The following is a 24,047-nucleotide window of genomic DNA, read 5'->3' as shown; positions in this document are numbered from 1 at the left end:
TTTCCCTGGTACCAGTTTCTCCCTAACCCTGAAATGCCCCCGACCCATAGACACATCTCTTTCATTACTCTCCCCCTCAGCTCTGCCCCCTACCTGCTCAACTCAATTCCTCATGTTCCCATCCCAGAGTCTCTTCCCGAGCCCCCATCCGCTATGCCCAGTTTACCCAGGAGATCTCTTCTATTTCCCTGTCCTCTGACCCTTCCTTATTACCTAGCCTTTCTGGAGCTGTCGATTGTAGCCTGGTTATCCTTTACTTTACACCTAATACCCACATATGAGGAAGTACACAGCACGTTTTCCTTTCTGGGTCTGAATTACATCACTCAGGATGATATCTTTTATTTCCATCCATTTGCCTACAAATTTCATGACTCCATTGTGTATTGTACCACATTTTCTTTATCCATTCTTTGGTTGAGGAACATCTAGGTTGCTTCCAGGTTTTGGCTATTACAAATAACACTGCTATGAACATAGTTGGGCAAGTGTCCTTGTGGTATGATTCAGCATCATTATGATATATGCCCAAGATTGGTACAGCTGTGTCTTGATGATCTGTGGTGTAGGTGTTAGCCTTAAGGGTGAATAAATGATATCTATCATTTTACCTTGTTTTTAAACTAATCACTACTCTGCAAAATAGCGAGAGAACAAAGGGATCATTTGGTCCTTTTTTGGTGTGCTCTAATCAGGGTCCTAAATGCTTCTGCTCTGCTGGTGTTATGTGATGAAAGAGGAGCTCACTGATCTCACAAGTTTATGCCATTGTTGCACACTTTATTAGATATTCTGTCGTAACTTCTATTTCACAAAGTTGTGCTGTTGAGTAACCAGATTCATCTGTGGCTTGATCTGAGAAGTGAATGTCAAGTCACTATTGCTAACACTATCATTTTATATCAGACAGTACACCTACATTTGTCCTACCACTCCCTAGTCTATATATGAGATGCTGTTGACTGTTACCACACATAAGTTTGGTAAAGATTTATCATGGGGTACAAAACACTGTGCTTCGGATTCTCCTGTATTCTATTTGCTTATTGTGTTTATTCACCTCTTCCAGAAAATATTGAAGAACCTTGGAGAGTGAGATTGGCAGATGTTCTTATAAAAATAACTTCACTTGCGGTAATATGTTTTTTTACTGGGGAATTGGGATGCCATGCTATAAGCATATTTGAAACTTATTTAAAGTGTTTGAAAGAGATTTCAGTTTTCTTTTTTTTTTTCTTCATTTTTTTTTGTCTGTTTTGTTGGTTGTTTTGGTTTGGGTTGGGTTTTGATTTTTCAAGGCATAATTTCTCTGTATAATTCTGTTTGTCCTGGAACTCGCTCTGTAGATTAGACTGGCCTTGAACTCAGACCTTGAACTCAGATATCTGTTTTCCTATGCCTCCTGAATACAGTGATAAAAGGTATTCACCACCACTTGGCTTTCTTTATGATTTGTAAACCAGATAATATTGCTGTATATTTAATCACTAATATGCTTAACTGATTGTCTACAAACAGGAAGACAGAAAGTGTTTGCTAAACCACTACATATAGTGACCATATGTCAACAACAGAATAAAAGCAATAGTATTATCTGAAAAGAATATTTGGGAATTGCTAGGAAGTTAGGATATGTTTGATGCTTTAAACAATGCCTAGGATCCTACAGTCTTGGAAAACTCACTCTTTTATGTCCATTAAGTTTAAGATTTTGTTGTATTTAATCATTTAACATTCTAGTGATTTTCTTTTTTAATGTTGTTCTCAAGCTTTCTGTTCACAGAACTTTGTGTATTCTTTGTGTTATTGAGGCCTCCAAATGAATTTTGATTGGGGTACATTGTTCAGTATTAACTATGGGAGCAGTTTCCCTCTGATGATAATGACGCTGTCATTATAAATTAACACAACTAGTATATTTTATAACTAGATGAAGTGTTTTTTAATAACATGCAGAAGTGATAGTGGAATTTATTGTATTTTCTCAGATCTCTTTAGTATAATTTCACTTTGAAAAGTTACTGTTATTCATACTTTATACATGAATATAAAGAGTCAGCAGATGAGGGCTGGAGAAGTGGCTCAGTGGTTAAGAACACCAACTGCTCTTCCAGAGGACTTGGGTTCAATTCCCAGCACCCACATGGCAGATCACAACTGTCTGTAATTCCAGTTCCAAGGGACCCAACACCCATGGCAAAACCCTATGCACATAAAATGAGAATGAAAAAATTTTTTTAAATCATCCACAGATTAAAAGAAAGAGTCAGCTTATGAAATTCATACGTAATTTGAGATCAGTCTAGTTTTAAAGTGTTTTATATTGTGTACAGTGAAACTCAGTGATATTTTTATTGAAAATTCATGCACTGTTGCAGGGTGTCATGTGAATGTACAATAATGACAAGTAGTGTTTAACAGGCTGACCCACCAGTCACATGAGTCCCTGTTGGGGGCCCCACTTAGCAAAACTATGCATTTATTGACTGTAAATGACTGGTTGTTTTCTGTCCATAACTTTCTCGGGTACCACTGTTGTGCCTCCCTAATAAGAACAGCTGTGGGGTTCTTTCCACAGCCCTTGGGTTGTGTTTTATACTTGTTGGGCACACATATAGCTGTGATGATCAGGAAGATAATTTCTGCCTATATTTTACATTGCTCAGACTGATTTAGGATTCTCAGTCACAAAGACAGCCTATTACACAGAAAGCTAACTTTAGACTTCAGAGTAGATTCAAAGCAATCTGGTTGCCCCTAAAGACAAATAACAAGGTCCATTTCCAGGTGTTTGTTGCTGATTCAAGGTCAGAGTAGAAGCAACTTTATTAGTCATAACTTCCTAAGTAATTGATTTTTGCATGTAATCCCAGTCTCAGACTCAAGGTTCAGTCAATTGTTTACTGTCTGGGACCCTTCATCAACTTAGAGCTATGTGCATGGATCAATGTGACATTACTAGCCTAAGAGAAACTACGTGACTTATTTTGTGTTATGAGCATAGGTTGAACCATGAAAAGTAATATAATTGTCCAGAGTTTGGTTAAGAGAGGGCAGCAGGAATGTAGAAGAGGAAGTCATGAAGAATGTGAATGAAGTGTGTGTGTGCTGAGTGAGACATGAAGAGGAAAAAGAAGTGTTTGGGAAGGTGAGAGAAATGTGAGAGAATGAATGAATGAATGAATGAGCAAAGAGAGAGTGAATAATGGGGAAGAAATACATGTGTGTGAGTGAATATGTGTGTGAGAGAGAGAAAGCTATGTGAAAGAGCTGCTGATATATACAGGAACTGTGTAAAGAGTGGTATGAAATGAGAAGGAACTGTGCAAAGAATTATACAGTGAGCGAGCTATGTATGTGAAATGACTCTAAAGTTCATACTTAATTTACCTTTTATCGTAACTAAGGAACACTTTGACTATGGCTATCTAGCCTTTAACTCCATCAAAGACCCCAGAAAGATGAAATGTTACCAATGACAGGGACATCTGCCTACCTGGACAGTTACCCTAAGTTCTTCTGTAACACTGGGGCATACATCTTTGGCTCACAGGCCTAGTATATCTGACGGACTTTTCTGAGAAGCAAGGAATTTTGAAGGACTCTTCTACTTTGTCTGGTCAAAGTTTGGAAGTTGACTCTTTTTGCATCCTGCTGGGCCACTTTAGACAGTACACTGTCTGAAGTCGAGGCAAGGGCAGTTTCTTGCCCAGGGGCTATCTTTTTGCCACAAAGAAAGCAAACACTATATGGAGTTTCTTTGATGCCCATCATCTTCTCTGAATTAGATTGGTATTGCCAGGAGCAGACATGTCTCACTGACGTGAAAAGCCTTAGGTTATTAAACATATTAAATGCCACATTCTGTAAGTCTTGGAAGTGTATTGGTGGCAACTCCACGTAGTTAAAAGGGAGGTTTATTTGGGGGGTAACTTACAACAAATAAAGGGATAGGCTACAGGTGCAGGAGAGGTGCAGGGCAGACCAATGGTGTTCTCCAGAGAACTCTGCTCAGTCTACCATCCAAAAGCCAGGATTACCAGGAACCAGAAGACCAGCACATCCAGATCTTGTCTCAGCCCCACCTCCGGGGCAGGCCATAGGTAGGCATGACAGTTACCAGAAGCCTCAATGGGGGTAATACTTCCAGGTCAAAGCTGGAACAGCTACCCACTACAGAAGTGTTTGAAAACCACCTATTTAAATACATCTGTGTATTACCTTGGAAACATACCTAATATGAATATAAGTTTGACTATTATAGATGATTGCTAATCTTTATTTCTTAATTATACATTACAATTTTAAATAAGCTGCATAGACATAATACCTCAAACAAGAGTAGAAATATACTTACACTGTAACAAAATTAACTTTAAATTTGTATCAATATATAAATATCCACACCAATGTAAAATATTTAAGACTAGTAGTTGTTCTTTTCATTTAAAATTAGATTAAATAATCAACCCTTTTATCCTATCATTTCTATATCCCTCCTTTTCATAAAGAGATCTTTGGATCTAATCTCCTTTGTTCAGCTTTCTTTCTGACCATACAAATAACAATTTGTACTAACTCTCCTTAAATCAAATAAATCATAATAAATATTCATAAACCATCTTTTGAGAATGTGGGTGTCATGCTCTAGACTATTTCATGTTGTTGTGGGGTGCTGGAAATCGTTGCAAAACCTTGAGAAAATCAGGATAATTGTTAGGTTTTGACTGGAGTATTCTGTGAGGCTGGATCACTTCTGTCTATTGTGTCCCTTTAGAAAAGAGCCTGCCTCCCAGGGGTATCAACAGAACATGGCATAGCAAAATGCCATAAGACAAACCATCATATCAAGGCTGGACAAGGTAACCTAGTAGGAGGAAAGAATCCCAAGATGAGGCAAGAAGATTCAGAGATACCTGATCTCTTACTGTTATGAATCCCATAAAAACCCTAAGCTCAATAACCAAAGCATGGAGGACCTAGTGCAGGCCCATGTCAGCTCTGTGATTCCTGCTTCAGTCTCTGTGGGTCCATATGAGTCCTGCTTGGCTGATTTTGTAGGCTGTTTTCTCCTGATGTCTTCGACCCCTCTAACTCCTGCAATCCTCCCTCCCCTTCTTCTGAAGGCTTCCACAAGCTTCACACCTGTTTTTCTGGGGGTCTCTGTTATGCTCCCATCAGCTCTCAGAGGAACTCTCTCTGATGAGATCGGGCTAGGCAATCTATAAGTAAAGCAAAGTATCTGTGGCGGCTCACACAGGCTCCCTAGTAAGGCCTTACTCAAGGTCAGAAAGTCAGAGCTTGCTTTACCCAGCAGGGCTGCACAATAGGATGATTTGGTCAAGGGCATGGTTACCAAGTGTTTTGAAGGGTCTACACTTGGCTCTACATTGTACTTTGATCTTGAAAGGGGAGGTCTTTTGCCTCTCCTCTTGGTAGTGTATAGAAAGCCCATTAGAATAAATCTCAAGGTGGCTGAGTATTAACCCAGGGCCCTCCTGAAGCTGTCCTATGTCTCTGTCTTACTGTCTCTACCTATATTTAATATTTCCTCATTCCTCTCTCCTCCCACCAAGAACCCTTCAACAGGTCATAACCAAATGCCCGCTCCCCGCCCCTGTGGGTACCTGCCCTGAGGAGATTTCTCCCAGAGTCCTGGGGAATAAGCATACAAGTGACTGGGTATTTAATCTGGAGGCTATCAAATGAATCTATGCACACAGTGTTCTTTCAGTCCATTCACTTCACTGTTCTAAGTTAATTATCTGATTTCTTTGCCGTTCTCTCTCTTTTTTTCTTTCTCTAAGTCCACAGCCCCCTTTTCCTCTTATCATTTTCTCTTACCTGAATTCTCACATTTTTGACAGGAGACTCCTTGCAATCCTAAGAAAAGTTTCAAAACCCTCATGGTCATAGCACATTCCTAGAATAGATGACAAGGAGCAGAGCCATTATCATAGTAATGCAAGGTCCCAGGGTCCCAAGACCAGAAGGATGGATCTCAGTGCCCAGTACCACGAACTCTGAGACATAATTTTTTTATCATCAGACTTAGAAAGTGAGGAATTGGCAGGCTTTTCTTATGGAGTTTTGTGTTAGTAGCCTTAAAGAGACACCTGCAACTCTGACCTTGAGCATAGGTGTAACGTTTTAAACTTATGATTGATATACAAAGGACTTTAGTCTAGTTTGAACTTGCTCTGAGGTAAAAATGAGCTAAATGCATGCAGTTTGTGTTAGACTGAGACAAGATTATTATTTTCTCTATTAGTCTGAGCAAAAGGAACAAATCAATGTTTAAGTGTCAACAGTCTCATGGGACAATGGACCTGGCTACAAAGTATATCTGTAACACGGATTGCTAAAAGGTCATATTAATAGAAAACCTGGAACCAGATATTGGGGTGAAAGCTGAAAGATCAGTGAAACAGAACAACCACAGCCAATCTCACCTTGCCAACTGCTCAGCCCATCATGTTTCCACAAATGTGTCTTAGTTTAACTGCTGCTTAGTTCCTATCTCCTCATGCCTTATATACCGTTATCCACCCAGCCATGGGATTAAAGGCATATGCATTTCCCAAGCAAAGCCTACAAAACCTCTAGTTCCTGGTCCTTATATACCTTTCTGCTTCCTGCCATCACTTCCTGGGATTAAATGTATGTATCCTTCCCAAGCAAAGAAATGAGATCTCAAGGGCTCGGATTAAAGGTGTGAGCCACCATGCCTGGCTCTGTTCCCAATGTGGCCTTGAGCTCACAGAGATCCAGACATATTTCTGCCTCCCAAGTGTTAGGATTAAAGGTATGTGCCACCACTGTCTGGCCTCTATGTCTAATTAAGTTGCTGATTCAGTCCTCTGTTCCCAAAATAAGTTTTTAGGGTATACAATATATTGAGGTACACAATATATCACCACATATATCCTAGTATACATTCTGTATATCAAAATTATACAACTAAATGAAAAATCATCTTCTTGACCACCAACAGATATATGTGCCCATAAGATTGAAATGAGATTACATTCATACATTTTATGAAAATGCATGGTAATGGGAATATCATAGCTGCAATTGCATAAGAAGTTTGCAACAAGAAACAGCCAATAAAAGTAATAACTCCAACATGCCTTACATGCAAGCTTAGTCCTCTACCAAAGCCCTTGGTTCTGTTAGATGGAACTTTTGAACACTAGTTGTCACCTGCTGCATACTCCAATGGCCTTTTGTTACCAGCATCCCTCAATCAGGTCAGAGCTGTTCTCCCACAAGTATCATTCAGAATCATTTCATTAGTTTTCTTTGTCAGTTGAGTTCGGTTCTATCCTATTTCTCTGAGCTACACAGCTGCCAGTTCCTGGCCATCTAGGCAGTTTTGGACCTGAGCTTGGGTATAATGTAGATCAGTTATTTGTTGGCAGCTCCCACAAGCCCAGAGCCACCATTGCCCTAGCATGTCTTTCAGGCAGGAAAGGTTTTAGGTTGACAGTTTTGTGTCTGGGTTGGTGTCCCTGTCCCACTACTAGAAGCCTTGTCTGGTTATAGAAGATGGATAGCTCAGAGAAATAGGGTAGAACCAAACACAACTGACAAAAAGAAAGAAAGAATTCCTGATGGTTCTCTGCTTTACTCATAGGTATTTATCAGCTGTAGGAGCTCCCAGGTAGAATTTTTGGTATTGCTTATATATACTATCATATGATCTGCAAATAATGATACTTTGACCTCTTCCTTTCCAATTTATATCCCCTTGATCTCCTTCAGTTGTCTGATTTCTCTAGTTAGAATTTCAAACACTATATTGAATAGATATGGGGAGAGTGGACAGCCTTGTCTTGTTCCTCATTTTGATGAGATTTACTTTGAGTTTCTGTACATTTAATTTGATATTGACTATAGACTTGCTGTAAATTACCTTTATTATGTTGAGGTATGTCCCTTGTATACCTAATCTTTCCAAGATTTTTGTTATATAGTAGTGTTGGATTTTTTTCAAAGACTTTTTCGGCATCTAATGACATGATCATGTTTCTTTGTTTTTTCATTCAGTTTGTGTATGTGATGGATTACATTGACTGATTTCCTTATGTTGAACCATCCCTGCATCTCTGGGATGAAGCCTACTTGACCGTGGTGTTTGATTTTTTTATGTGATCTTGGATTGTGTTTTTAAGTATTTTGTCGAGTATTTCCATCTATGTTCATAAGGAAAACTGGTCTGTAAGTCTCTGTCTTTGTTGAATCTTTGTGTGGTTTACCTATCAGGGTAACTGCGGCCTCATAAAACAAATTTGGCAATATTCCTTCTGTTTCTATTTTGTGTAATAAATTGAGGAATATTTGGCTTTAACTCTTCTTTGAAAGGGTAGAATTCTGCCCTAAAACCATCTAGCCCTAGCTATTTTTCTTAATAGATGTTCTTATATGCATGTTTCTATATATGCATATTTGCTTTTAAGTTGAGAGCTTTATACTGTTGTTAAAAAATTTTTTTAATGTGACAAAACGACAGTTCTGATACCATCAACATCACCTGTCACTCCTCGAAGTATTTTATACCACTGCCCTTAAGATCTTCTACTTGTTACATTCTTCTAGAATTTAGCATTTTTTAACTTTTGTTTATAAGATCTATAGCCTGTTTATAAGATCTATAGCTGAGTAGCAGTGGCACACGCCTTTATTCCCAGCACTCGGGAGGCAGAAGCAGGCGAATTTCTGTGAGTTCAAGGCCCGCCTGGGCTACAGAGTGAGTTCCAGGAAAGGGGCAAAACTACACAGAGAAACCCTGTCTCAAAAAAAAAAAAAGTTCTATAATGTATCAGCTAATATACAAAGAAGATCATATGTACCACTGGCCTAGATACATGGCATTTCATCTTGTTCTTCAATTACTATCTGTGTAAAAATGATCAGCCTTGGGGGTTTCTGGAGACAGTACTCTCACCATTAATGTAGATAGGTGTAATATCTGTATGGATTTATAACCTTAACATCATGAAGCAGATATGCTGTGGGATGTCTTTCTCTATGCTATGAATATGTATGGCTCCCATTGGGTAATAAAGCTGTTTTGGCCTATGGCAAGAAAGCTTATAGCCAGGTGGGAAATCCATGCAGAGATACAGAGAAAATTGGAGTAGAGAAAGATGCCAGCCACCAGCAAAAAAGCAATAAGATGCCAGCAGACTGGTAATGCCATGGCTGCATGGCAACATATAGATTAATAGGAATAGATTAATTTAAGATGAAAGAGCTAGCTACCCAGAAACTGGAGCCATAGGGTGTACAGTTTGTAATTAATATAAGCCTATGAGGAATTATTTTCTAAGGTGCTAAAGGACTGCAAGACCAGGTGGGACCAGGTGGGACCAGATAAACTTCTGGCTACATTTGACACTCAACGTGGTAGCAAGAATTTCCACCTGAGACTTGAAAAAAGCTTTAAAATGGGTGCTAAAAATGAGCTAAAAACAGCTTCCTAGTGGTGTCTCTCATGCAAGCTGTGATACAGAGACACATTGGTGTGTAGGCTTGAGCTACAGCATGGCAAGTTTGGAGCATGTGGGCTCAACCTACAGCATGGCAGATTCCCAAAATGGTACACAGAGGCATCTCCAAGCTTCACTGCATGATAGATTTAGCTTTTTCTAGTACAGACAGAAAGGAAAGAAGTTTTCTGGGCTACATGCTGATTGATAGAGGCATAGATCCACCTCTTCCCATGGTGGTGAGCACGACTCCCAGAGCTGGTGATAAACATACCTCCACCATGTTGGAAAGCTGAGGTGAGCAGAGCCAGCAGCCAGAGCAGTTTAAATCAATGGTCCTAGCCAGGCTACAATTTAAATCAACAGTCCTAGCCAGGCTACAATTTTAATCAATGGTCAAAAAAGGATTATACATATACAATAAGACAGATTCAGATGGAATAAAACTTTAAACAGTGCGCATTGTGTGTAAAAAAGTACATAGATTTGAGAGAGAGAGAAGAGAAAAGATATAGTCATAAAAATAAAATCTTACAAAGATAAAATAATATATAAAAATACAGTAAGTCACATAAAGATGAAAATTACAAAGAGTGACTGGATTATATTGTCTTTGGGATTTTTAACTGGAGAGAGACATTAGATTGTAAAGGATGCTGAGTTAAACAAATATACATATATTTTAAAAGTATTTTGACTTCAAAATTTGGATCTAAGGATATATTCCATTGGAAAAGAGGCTCTGCTTTTCCACAGAAAACAAAAGGCTATGGACTAGCTCCAGGTTAAGATGGGTCAGATTTGATCAAGGGAGACCTCCTGAACCTTGACAGATGGTGTCTATCAACAAAGGATACAGCTTGTCTTCCAAGGACTTGACCATGATCTTGAATTTTCTCAGGATCCCCATAAGATTGCCAGCACCCCCAATCAGCAGGAAATAGTATGGGAAGCTACACCCAAATTGCCCAAATACTGTTTATGAATGTTTATTTTTATTTAAATAAAGTTGATTATAAATGCAATCTCTTTCTAAAGAAGAAAAGGTGATATATATGATAGGATAAAATGGTAGATTATGAAATCTACTTTTAAAAAGCAACAACTTGTTTGAAATGTTTTACATTGCTATGGATTTAGGTTTATTGACACAAATTTAAAGTTAATTTTGTTATACTGTATATATATATATATATATATATATATATATATATATATACTCTTGTTTAAGGTATTATGTTTATTCAATTCATTTAAAATTGTAATATATAGTTAAGAAATACAGATTAATAATTAGTCATCTATGATAATCAAACTTAAAGTAGTTAAGTTTTCTAGGTATACATAAGTATATTTCAATTAGGTAGGTAATCTTCAAACACCTCAAAGACCTACAGAATACGGCATTTAAAATGTTTTAAGTACTTAGACTTTTCTGGACAGTGAGACACATCTGCTCCTGGCAGAACCAATTACTTCAAAGAGGATGATGGGCATTGAAGAAACTCGTTATGGAGTTTGCTTACTTTATGGAAAAAGTTAGCCACTGGGAAAAATGCCCTTGCCTCAACTGCTTCACAGGATGCTGTATAAACTGGACATGCAAGACTCATAGGAAGGTGACCACTGAACTTTTCAATGCAAGATGGTCCTTCCGTTTTCTGCTTAACAGAAGAAACTGCTAAACATTCTATGGGACATGGATAGAAGCAACTGATGAACTTTGTCAGAATGAGTAGAACAGTCCTTAAAATTTCCTGCTTCAGTGAAAGCTATGCCAGAGACTCTAGGCCTGTAGGCTGAAGATAGGTTCCCCAATGTTACAGGAGAACTTAGATGACTGTCCAGGTAGCCAGATGTCTCTGTCATTTCTAGTATTATGGAAGTTGCTTGCCATGCACTTCTTGTTTACTCAGGTAATATATCTTTCTGGGGTCTTTGATGGAGTTGAAGACTAAATAGTTATAATTATAGTTTGCCTTAGTCATGATAAAAGATAAATTAGATATAAAACTTTACACTCACAAAAATAGTATAGAATATAGAATATGTTTTATAATATATAATTTTACTATGTTAAAGTTACAACCTTCCTTTTTTTCTAGACAGAAAAGGGCAAGTGTTGTGTGATGTCTTTCTGTATGCTGTGATATGTGTGGCTCCCATTGGACAATAAATAAAGCTGTTTAGTCCTATAGCAAGAAAGCTTACAGCCAGGTGAGAAATCCAAGCAGAAGTACAGAGAGAAGAAGGGAAGAGTAGAATGAGATGCCAGATGCTGCCAAAGGAGCAACAAGATGCCAGCAGACCGGAAATGCCATGGCTGTGTGGTAACATATAGATGAATAGAAATTTGGTTAATTTAAGATAAAAGAGCTAGCTAGCCAGAAACTGGAGCCATATGGCATACAGTTTGTAATTAATATAAGCCTCTGAGGAATTATTTTATAAGTGGCTGTGGGACCACAGGGACAAGTAGGACTGGAGAAACTTCCAACACAACAGTATATACTCTGGAATATTCTAATCACATAAGAATATAACAATGTTTAACTGAAATTGGTCAGTAAGATGTTAGATAACTTATCAGAAATACTAAAGAAAACCTATTTTCAATGGTATAAATAAAAAGTGGCTTCTTTTTCCTTCAAGAGAGCTAAAGAAAATGAAAAGATACTGTTTTATAGCTGAAAGGGGAGAACATAAACTATGATTTATATAAGAATTGGATGAGATTTTAAAATATTAAACTAAACTAGAGATGATGGAGACAGCATAGTGGGTAAAATGCTTGCTGTGCAAGGGTTAGGATCTGCCCTCAGCTCTCCAGAACCCACAGTCTGCTGGATATGGTAACGCGTGCATCTCCTACAGTGAGAGGGGAAGAGAGGAGAGGAGAAATAAAGGAAGCCGCTGGGTCAGAAAGATTGCCATGTACAGCTGGAGCAACTGAACCTGTCTTTAACAAGTTCAAAAGATAAGGACCAATACCCAAGTTTATACCTGACTTCCACAGGCACACATGACCAAAATGTTCACACACACACACACACACACACACACACACACACACACACATCATTTTATAACACTAAATTGAATGACCAACAAATAAAATAAAATATTGGAACATCCCTAAAATGCCACTTTTCAGATAATTTTGTTTTAGATAAAATTACAGCCAGCTGGTGATGGTACATGCCTTCAATCCCATCACTTGGGAGACAGAGACAGGAGGATTTCTATGAGTTCAAGGCCAGCCTGGTCTACAGAATGAGTTACAGGACAGCCAAGGATACACAGAGAAATTTTGTCTTAATATATATATTGAAAAATATATTGAAAGATTTGGTGGCAATAAATGAGATTACGATTACTTCCAAACACAGCATGCTTAATATTTTTTAATTTTATTTATTTGTACTTGGTGCATTTCCTGTTTTACTAGTTCTTTGAGAATTTTGTACAATGATGTTTGACCATATTTACCACTCTTGAAACTCCCTACTGAGCCATACAATGTTCCTTACTTGTGTTGTCTTTTTTCCACACCCATCAAGTCTAAACTGGACTTCCTAAATACTCTTGGATGTGTGAATTTTCATAGGCAGACAAGTGACTTACCAGAAGCCATACCCATAAAAAAACTGACCTTCCCTCTCAAATTGCCAAGAGCTCCTTAGCTAAGGGGAAAGACTGCATGTTTAACTCCCTATTCCATGATGGGATTTATCCTGTTTTAAGTTTACATAGTACAGTGGTGCATGCTGCCACAATCCGTGAGTTTATACATTCAACTGCCATGTTGTACCTTGAGTACTCTGTTTCTTTGTATTTATTCAATATCTCTGCCTTATACAGCCCTTCATTTTATTGAGGGCCTTTGAGATCCAGCCTCAAGGCCGTCTTCAGAGTTCAGGTCAGACACTACAGGAAGTGAAAGGAACTTAGGGTGTCTGAGGGTAAACAAATTAGGTCACATGCATGCTCTCCAAATCATGTATCTTTATTGTTCCACTTTTCTTGTAATTTTCTAGCCCTAATTTTCTCTAATTTCCTCACTCTAATTCTCTATTCTAGTCTTCCTGCTTCTTTTTCTCTAGCCTAAAAATTCTCTTTTTACAGGAGGTTTGAAGCAATAAAAAATTGCAAGAGTTAACTCTCATTGGTCAAAAACATATTTCTAGGGTGAGTGATAAGGAGCCAACCCATTTGCCATGGCAACACAAGGTTTTAAGGTTTCAGGACTAGAGGGAAGGGGCATAGTGCCTAGTATGACAAACTTGAAGACATAGCTCTTTGTCAGTAGACTTGGCCAGCAAGAACTGGCAGGCTTTTCTTAGGGTGCTTTGTGTAGATAACCTTGGTTATACACCTGCAATTCTGACCTTGTACATAATTGTAAAGTTTTAAACTTATGATCTATTTACAAAATCCTTTAGTCTAGTTTGGACTTTCTCTGAGGTAGAAATGAGCAAAATATGTGCAGTTAGTCTGAGCAAAAGGAACAAAGCATGCTTTTAAGTGTTTGTGGAACAACAGATCCAGCCATGAAGCACATCCTAGCATAAAGTCCATATATCAAAATATACAGCTAAAAGAGAAGTCATGTTTCTGACCATCCACAAATACATGTGCCCATAAAATTGAGATATAATCATGAGATTATATGCACATATTACATGAAAATACATGGTAATATGAAATTATCATAGCTGTTATTGCATAAGTGGAATTACAGATGATAGCAACTGGTTTTTCAGAGCCTGTGACCCTGCCTAACAGGTTCCTCCATTAGAAAACCATTTGTCTAGTGGGTTGGCTGTAGATGTAATTCTGAATGGTCTTATTAAATAAGAAACACAGAGCCAAATGCAGAGTTTAAAGCCCAGAGATGGATCAGCAGCAGTCACTAGCTAAGACCAAGACCTCCTTACCCCTTGCTGTTGCTGTCATCCTTCACCTCAGAAAGAGACCTACTTCCTGTGTGTCTGTCTTTTTATTGACTTTCTGTCCTGCCTTCTCATTGGTTGCAAACCCAACCACGTGACCTCCTTGTCACTGCCTGTCTATACAGACCTCTGGGTCTCTGTTGTTGGTATTGAGATTAAAGGCATGTGTCTCCATGCTGGCTGTGTCCTTGAACACACAGAGATCTGCCTGTCATGTGATCAGGACTAAGGGCGTGTGCTACAACTTCCAGACTTCTGCTAAATTGCTTGCTATTAGCTCTGACCCCCAGGCAACTTTATTAACATGCAAATAAAATTATATTTCAGCACAAATAAAATATCACCATAGTTGGCATCTGAATTATCAATTGCTATAAGCTGTAATTGTGTCATGGCCCACAGTAACTCATAACAATCACTCCTGACATCAGTCTCCTCTTCTGCAAAGATCTCTGAGCTTTGGAAGGAGAGAAGGCTCTATGGAAGTTCCATTTAGGGTTGAGTATTCATTGGTCTTTTATTCTCCTTAACTTAGTTCGTTTTGTATCTCTACATTAATCACTATATATATATATATATATATATATATATATATATATATATATAGCAGTAAGTCATTAGGAGTCAATTTAATACTATGTACATTTAACAGAGTGGCAGTAGTAGGTTCTCTCTAGGGTCCTATGACCTGTGTATCCAGATTCTTGACCCAACAATGGTATTAGATATAAGTTTCATCTTGTATAATAGGACTGAAATCCAATAAGAATGTATTTGGTTACCCTCATGATGTCAAACCACTGATGCAAGAGCAGGTAAGTCTTGCTAGTCCTATGGTTATTGTGGTTCATGGGGTTCACAGTTGGGTAAAATTGATGATTACTTTTCTTCTCTGGTAATATACATATCATGTTTAAGTCCAATAAAAGCTAGCAAGTAGGAATGAAACTTCCAAGCCAATAGAAGCTTAGTATCTCCAAGCATTTATTTATTATTGTTGGACAGATTTATAAATTTACCTGATAAATTCCCTTCTCTCTCACTCCTTTCTGTGTCTACTGGAATCCATTTTCCCACCAGGTTCCCCACCCACCCATGCACTTTCATGTTTTAATTCTTCTGTGCGGTCCAATGAGTTTAACAGAGTTTCTTGCTTGAGCATTGGGAGAAGATTATTTACTATAGCAAGGGTAACTCATTAACAGCTATGCAAGAAAATGACTCTTCCTTCTTATTAACCTATAACCACCAATATTTTCTCAAAGGGATGGGATTTTATTGACGCATCTGCCATTCATTATGAATTGTTCGTGAACCTAATCTTATGCTGGGCTGGAGCAGATAAAGACATTGAGAATTTCACACTACCAAAACACTGTTAGAGATAAAATCGGTCCTCTAAAGTATATCACACTTTTTACTTTTATCATTGTATGAGTGTGTGCAATTTTTGTTATTAAAAAATGTTTAATGTTTAAAACTTTGTCTTCTTTTTATAGGCTACATTATTTGAAAACATAGGTCTTATGAAATATGAAGAACTATTTTCAATTATAGCAACAATGCACTTTACAAAACCAGTTTCAGATGAAAACGTTACAGTGATTGACACAAACTTTAGTGACATTCCTGTTCGTCTGTACTTGCCAAAAAGGAAATCTGAAAGACAGAGACCAGCTGTCATTCACATTCATGGTGGAGCCTTCATCACAGGAAGCTGCAGTAAGTGTATTTCTGATGTGTGTGTTGTTCATATATTCATATTCCAATAAGTTCTGTGGATTGACAGAGTTCTTATCAATATAATGAACTGTGGGCATTTTGAGATAAGCAAAAATGAGGGGATGCACCTAGTCTTATTATGACTTGATGTACCATGTTTGGTTCATATCCCTGGGAGGCCTGCTCTTTTCTGAAGGGAAAGGAGTAGAAGTGGATCTGGAGGAGAGGGGAGGGAGGGGAAGGACTGGAAGGAGATGTGGAGGCCCACAAAGGTTTCCTAGTAAGATCTGAGCTTGCTTTACCCAGCAGAGCTTCATTAGAGGATTGCTTGACCATGTGCATGGTTACTAGGTGATTGGAAAGGGTCTGCACTTGGCTGTGCTGGGGGGAGGTCTTTTGCTCCACCCTGTAGCTAGAGTTTTTCTCTCCAGGTCCTGCCAAGTCCCAGCAGTCCCATAGCCCACTTATAAAATAAACATACAGATGCTTATATTATTTAAACTACTCGGCCATTAGCTCAGGCCTACCATTGTCTAGCTCTTACTCTTATACTCAGCTCATTTCTGTTGATCTATATGTCGCCACGTGTTCTGTGGCTTTACCTGTTGCCTCTACATGATGCTCCCTGGATGGCAGGCTGGCATCTCCTCCTCTCCGCCTTCCTGTTCTCTCAATTCTCCTCTCTGCTAGTCCCACCTATACTTCCTGCCTGGCTACTGGCCAATCAGTGTTTTATTTATCAATCAATCATCCACAGCACCACCCATTCCTATAAATAGCCCCTTTGAAGAGACAGAAGGGGCTGGTGGATTAGGATCCAGGCCCTCCTGAAGCTATCCTGTGTTTCTGTTGCTCTCCCCTCTATCCTTTTATTTAAATCTCTTATCCTTCACTCTTCAAGATTATCTTGGGGTAAAATGTGGGAGCTGGTCTCCCAGTTGGCCTCTCACAGATGGCACCCAGATCAGGGACCAGGGACTTGGTAAAAGGAGTGTCAGGGGGCATGGTGAGTACAAGGCATGTCAATAAGAATTAATAAGGCAATGATATTTTATTCTCAGGAGTCAAGTTAGGCAGTGGAATACCAAAGTTGAAAAGCGAGGCTGCAGTGTATATTTCTATCTAGGTTTCCTTCTTTATCTCTCTCTCTCTTAATTTCTATCTATAGAAAAATAGTGTAGGAAAAAACTTAGAGTAAGTTAGAAAATAGAAATATTGGGTTAGGAATATAGTTTAAGAAAAAATTAGGATAAGCAACAAGACAAAGAAACAGTGTCCTTAATTACCAACTATAGGGCTATGTATGCAAAATCCAGGGGAAAAGTCAGAAAAATCCATCAAAGATGAGGGGAAAAAATGGGCAGAAAAAGATTCCCGTGGAAGCTTTTTGCCTGGAGACAGCTTAAAATCAAGCCTTGAGAAGCAGGGGAGAATTTTCCTGAGGCAAATTTGGACAAAACAAAATTCTCTGCTCCACCAGCAAACATCATTACAACACAGTACAATCAAAATTAGCTTCTGTTTGACCATGAAGTCAAAGTCTAGAGAGCAGAAGTTTTGGGGGAAAACTTAATAATCTTTCTCTCAAAAACTGAAAGCTTTCCTGGGAAAAACTTAGCAATCTTTCTCTCTAAAAAAAACTAAAAGCTTTTCAGACCTTTCTTTCTCATATTTTTTCTCTTTCTGTAGGGACAAAAAATTAAATACACATGGACAAAATATCTATCTGAATGGGAGAATCACTCCTAACTGCCCTAGGATATGTTTTTTAAAAAGTCCCCTGAAGCATTGCTAATTCTTATTGTTAACATTTTTTCTCCATTTCTAACCAGCAGTCGGGAAGGAATTAGCAAAGGGAGCAAGCACCTCCAAGTTTGAGTGCATTCTGGGGATGCTAGGGTTCCTGAAGTTGTCAAACCGCTTCCTCCTCCAGCATGGGGCCAAGGCAGAGGAGGTGCAGGACCCAGGAGAATGTCCAGCTTAAAAAAGGAGGACCATACAATCAAAGCTGGCATGAACGCCAACAGTTGCCCGCCTGACTGCAAACCCCAAGTCAGCAGGAGGGGCTACACAGTATCCAAGGCTGTGAAAAAAAATGTCTCTGAAAAAGCTCTCTTTTCTATCAGGGGAAAAGACCTTTCTGCAAATGTTTTTAGTCCAAGTGCTTTCATTTCCCTTCACTGTCCTGGAAAAGCAGGGGAGCAAGCCCTGAAGGGTTTTTGCTTCAGGCATGAAGACAGCCGTGACCCGCTCCAGGAACAGGAGGTGCACCTGTCAAATGGTAACACAGGCATCCTAGACCAAGCTCAGAACCTCAGGGAGAACAGAAACCCCCCAGGGCAAACAAGAAAAAAAAAAAAAAAAAAGCTTGCTTGAAAACAGACCACATGAAGGGAATTTTTCTGCCGGTTCCAGAAAGGCAACCTGAGAAATGTAGTGTAGAAAATGTAGCACATAATGCAACAGCATGATGAAAGAGAAAGGCAATATGGGAAATGTAGTTTTTCAGCTCAAAATAGCAATATTGCCGGAAAACTCCATTTTTTATTTTCCAAGCAGTTAGAAAGCTCAATCTTATCTCTTGAGAACTAAGAACAGGTGAAAAGCTTGCCTTTAAGGAGATAATTAAAGTGCTAATATCACTTGTCAACAAGCCGCTTTGAAATCTTTTAGAAAACAAGGGAAAGTGGTCCTTTCACTGGGAAATTGCTTCAGGTGTGGAAAAAAAAAAACTTACAGGATTGAGTTGTGCTTACAGCACAAGAAGAGACATTGGCATCATTAAAAGAACTCATGGTAATCTTAAAAAGCAGCTTTAAAAAATTAAGAAGGTGGATATATTGTACTCTTAGTCACCAAATGAAGCTTGCTGGCTACCCACAGGAGTCTCATATCAAAGCTGACCTTAACTCCAAATTCAGAAATAAAGCAGTATTGAGTTCACTTATAATGGTAACTCATGATTTATGTACTCTCTATCTTTTTAAAAGAAAATAAGTTAGTTCTGTTAAGAGATTCTAGTGTAAGTTCTGTTAAGAGACTCTTTCTAGATGTTTGCTATAGAGTTTGCCTTTGAAGGTAATTTAGTTTTGTTAAGAGATCTCTTCTGGATATGTGCTAAAATTGGTCTATAGATATTCCTTTTGAATTAAGCATGTAAAAAGTATAAATGTTAAATGTAAAAAGTATATGTTGAATATGGATTTGTAAATATGTAAATGTTAAATGTAAATTCAAAATAGAATTGCTTTTATTATTCCATCAATATCTGTCTAGTCCAGACAAATTAGATAACATTAATTTTTAAAGGATAAACCAAATAAATTACATTAGAAGCGTCTTGAAGTTTTTATTTCTGCTTTACCTTCAGATATATTTGAATACTTTTTATGATAGCTTAAAATTGAAGAAGTCATAATTAGGAGAGTTTTTCTGTCTTCTTCCTGAAAGCTTCCACTCTTCTGTTTCTGTTTAGAAAGGGGTAGGCCTCCCATAAAGGGATAAGCCTCCCACAATCAAGTTAGTTTTAACAGTGTCTTTATAATTAGCATGGGATTTTGTAGAAACTTTGAAATGATTTGAAATGACTGTTTTCTCCTGGAAATCAAAATAGTCTCTTGAAATTTTTATTGAACATCTGTTAGGAGAGATTTTTGATCCAGGAAATAGGCTTGGTGCAGCTAAGACTGCTGTAATCACCTTAGACCCATTCCAATAAGGATATTTATTTTGCTCTAATCCTTTACTGGGAGGTTTGGCAGCTATGGAGATTGCTGTGGATGTTTCCTAGTTAGTAGTATGGACCTGGGTCAGAGCTGAGTTAAGCTCTGTATACCCTCTTGCCAGAGGCTGGTAGCCAAAGATAGGCAACTTTCTTCTTGATAACTTTCTGAATGTATGTATATAAAATTAATCAAGAAGAATGACCTAAGACAGGCACAGTCTATCTAAGAGGTCTGGGGGAACATTTTTTATATCAAGATAGGAAATTGTGGAGGCCCACAAAGGTTTCCTAGTGAGGTCTGAGCTTGCTTTACCCAGCAACGCTGAATTAGAGGATTACTTGGCGATGTGCATGGTTACTAGGTGACTGGAAAGGGTCTGTACTTGGCTGTGCCGGGGAGAGGTCTTTTGCTCCATCCCTTGTCATTCCTATAAATAGCCTTTCAGAAGATCCGAAAGAGGCTGATGGATTAGGATCCAGGCTCTCCTGAGGCTCTCCTGTGTTTCTATCTGTTTCTTTCCCCTCTATCCTTCTATGTAATTTTCTTATCCTTCACTCCTCAAGAGTGCCCTGGGGTAAAATGTGGGAGCCAGTCTCCCAGCTGGCCTCCCACAAGGAGAAAAGGGAGGGAAAACTGTGGTCAGGATGTAAGATATGAGAGAAGAGTAAATAAAAACTGAGTAAGCATTTTTCAGATAGTTACCATCAGAGTTTTAGGGGTAAAGAAATAAATGGATTAAAGAATGCTTTCCAAGTCACACAGTTAGAAAGGGGAGGAAGTAACAGCCTTATTAGTAGAAACCAGGGGATTCAGTCTCATACTCCTGCTGAGCAGGCCATCCATGCTCTCACTGTTTCTAGAAAATGCCCCCTCTCAAAAGCAATTTAGTCCCTTTGTTTTACTCCATTGATATTTCTAAATTTCCATCCTGTTTCCAACCTTACCTGCTCCTTGGAGCACAGAAGTCCATATGTTTGACATATCCTAGTCTACTTTTCCCTTACCCATCTTGCACTGTCTGAAACTTATGGGCATCTTACTGATCCCTTCTTCACTACTCTCTACCTATATCCTGGGGAAAGATGTGTTTATCTTTTGTCCAATATATGTCTCTCTGCTTACCTTGGGATAGTTCCTTCCAAATCATCATCTGTTTTGTGTTTCTTCCACCTTCAATTGTACACCATTTACAGACTCCTAAGAATGTACTGTCCTTTCTGCCTTGACTTCTGTTGACCCTGGTTGGTCTTCTAGTTATTAGCTAAGTGTGCTTTATTATCAGAGACATGTCTGTCTCTTTCTCTCCTTTTGATTCTGTCTTTGAGCTGTGTAATCTGAAAGCAATGCCCTTTGCTACACTAGTATTCTTTACTGTTAGCTTGTATGAATAAATATTTTTCTTCCTTGCTTTATCCCTTCATTTGCAACTACAACTGTAAAACAAAAGAAAAGCTGAAACCATGTGAGATAAGCTATTGTTTAGATGTTACAAATATTAATATTCTCACATTTTAATATTTCATCCTTTACTTGTTGGTTCCATGTTTTTCCTCTTCTTTGTTGTTTACTTGTTTCCACCCTAGCCCCATGCCATCCTGTTTTCCATCTCTAATGTTGTTGCTGAACTTAAGTTCAATAAACTCAACTGTGAAATGGGCTGCATAACTGGCCATTAGTGGATCATGTGAATTCTGTAACAGATACAACATAGTCTCCTCTTACAGAGTAACCAAGGAAATAAATAAAACCCCAACAACACAAGAAAGGCAAATGTCCCCCAGTAGTGACCACTACGTTCTACTTTACACTGTCTTTCAGATCCTACGCTTTATGACATATTCTGGCCACAAAATTGTGAGCATCTTCTTGTTCCTGTCCAACTATGTAGATTCCTGTCCTTTCATTCCTGGTTGTTCATCACTGTTTCTTCATTTCTCTTTCCTTCTTTCTCTATCTTTCATAATGAGAAAATATGACCATGTGAATTATTGATAAACATTACTGATATATTGACCTACTACTGATAAATCTTTTGTCAGACATTGAAGTATTGACCCTCCATTCTTATTTTCTTATATTGCCCACTTTCTGCTCTAACTTTATATTGCAACTATATTTGGTTACATATATTTCCTTGAACTTTGAAAGTTCTCATAAACTTATTATTTTTCTTACTAAAAATTATTATTTTCTCTAGTTTATTTGCTGGCGGTTCTTACATATTTACATTTAAAACGATGGATGCCAATATATGCATTTTGGGTGAATTAATACATATTTTTATTAAGAGAGTCTTGACACTGCTACCTATTAAGAGTTTAATAAAACACTTTTATTTTTCTCCTTTCTAATTCTTTTAAGTTGATTATAAGTCTATTCCATCCACAGTTAACTTTTTTAAAAAGCTAAAAATGTAAGAACCTGCTATTACTTGATTTTAATGAAAATTAAATTGTCTGTTTGATACAGAAAGTCAATATGTTTACTTATAAATTAATTAAATATGCATGACTTTATGTAAATATGTAAGCATTAAGTAAAGGAAAAACTCATTTGCTTTATTTACACTAATAGTACATCTTACTTTAAGTAATTTGATGTCCATTCATTGAAAAGTTTCCTAAAAAATTAACTATAGTAAATCTCTGAATTTGTGACAATTATAATACTGGCTACAATAATATTTTCAAATTAATTCCAGATTTCCTAATTCTTCTACCAAGATTTTTGTGAAATAATGTGGTAATGAGTTGTAGACAATCTTATTTTCCTGAACTCTGACAGATTGTTTCTCTATATGACAACAAAAATGGGTATTGCAGAATTTCTCTCAAAAAAATCACAATCTACATTTCATTCACATTCATATGTATTGGTGTGATTCCATTGTTTTCTCTTTACAGTGCACCAATTTATATTTATTTCTCCTGTTTCAGAGGTGTCATCCTATGACGATTTGAACAGACGGACAGCAAACAAGCTTAATGCTGTTGTTGTGGGAATAGAGTAAGAGAATGATAATATTTCTTATCACAGCCCTTGCATTGTCACCATAGACTTGGCTTTCTCAGGACTAGACACCCACCTCAGCTTCACAAGTAGCTTACTTCATCTGCAAGTAACATATGTAGAATGCATACTCATTATATGCTTGGGATATTGGGTTTTGACATGGTTATAAAACAGTGTAAAGTTAGTGTTCTAGCATTTTTTCGGTGAAAATGTTGGTGAAGTTTGAATATTTTAAGACATTATCTAAATAATGTCTTATTATCTCATAACTTTTACCAACATTTCCAATAACACAAAAATATGAGCAAGTGTTTATTATTTGATAAACTATTGTGTCCTCTAAACTACTGAGACTCCCATTAGGAGGATGAAAACATTATTGCACATCTAGACAATTCAATAGTGAAATAGTATAGAAATAGATTTACAGAATTCTAGACTTCAGACAAGAATCACCTCAAGGAATTTCATAGTTCAGAGTATATTGGGGGCAGGTAGGACATACTAGAAAGTTTAGTTCTGTTCTGCTCATGATTACTTGTTAATAGAATCAGACAAATTGCTTAAGTTTTGAGAAATATCTATATTATAATAGTAAGAATGGTGTGCCTTTCCTGCAATAATTTTAGCCAAATTTAACACATAATCATTTTTAATAAGATTTTTAAACGGTGTGATATATTGTACAATGCTTAAGAATTCTACATGATTTTAGGTACTTGCTGTTCTTTACTGTGAAGAGTAATGATATTTGTATGTCATTGTTCATAATATGCTAATTTTCAAATATTTAAGACACAGATTAAAATATAAATATCTGCAAGGATCATGTGATGGATATTGTTTAATATAAGCATATGAATAATTCACAAATTCTAATAGATATTAAGGTGATAGAAATAAATTGTGATAGCCCAATTGAGGTGTCCTCCAAAGAGAACACACACACACACACACACACACACACACACACACACACACACAAAGCAAAAATGAAAAGACACAGTAGTACTTAGTCTTATGAAACACTTCAAAAACTTGAGTAAGATCCATTGGTATACTTAGAATGTTTATATTTCATAATGCATAATGACTATGTTGGCTTAAATTCTGATGTTCAGTTTGTGATATGAAATTCTACA

General features: G+C 37.6%; 1 protein-coding gene across 1 annotated transcript in view; it reads left to right on the top strand.

Annotated features, from left to right (window-relative positions):
* Positions 1 to 996: 996 nt before the first annotated feature.
* The window catches only part of LOC131912408 (arylacetamide deacetylase-like 2), a 30,944-nt gene continuing 7,893 nt past the window's right edge, over positions 997 to 24,047 (top strand). Inside the window, exons 1-3 of the mRNA XM_059264699.1 lie at positions 997 to 1,134; positions 15,946 to 16,168; positions 22,830 to 22,899. Coding sequence (XP_059120682.1) covers positions 997 to 1,134; positions 15,946 to 16,168; positions 22,830 to 22,899 — 431 coding nt within the window. The remainder of the gene's footprint in view (positions 1,135 to 15,945; positions 16,169 to 22,829; positions 22,900 to 24,047) is intronic.

The sequence above is a fragment of the Peromyscus eremicus genome, chromosome 6 (assembly GCF_949786415.1).
Source record: "Peromyscus eremicus chromosome 6, PerEre_H2_v1, whole genome shotgun sequence".
Taxonomy (NCBI): Eukaryota; Metazoa; Chordata; class Mammalia; order Rodentia; family Cricetidae; genus Peromyscus; species Peromyscus eremicus.
This window is presented reverse-complemented; position numbering and strand designations above follow the sequence as displayed.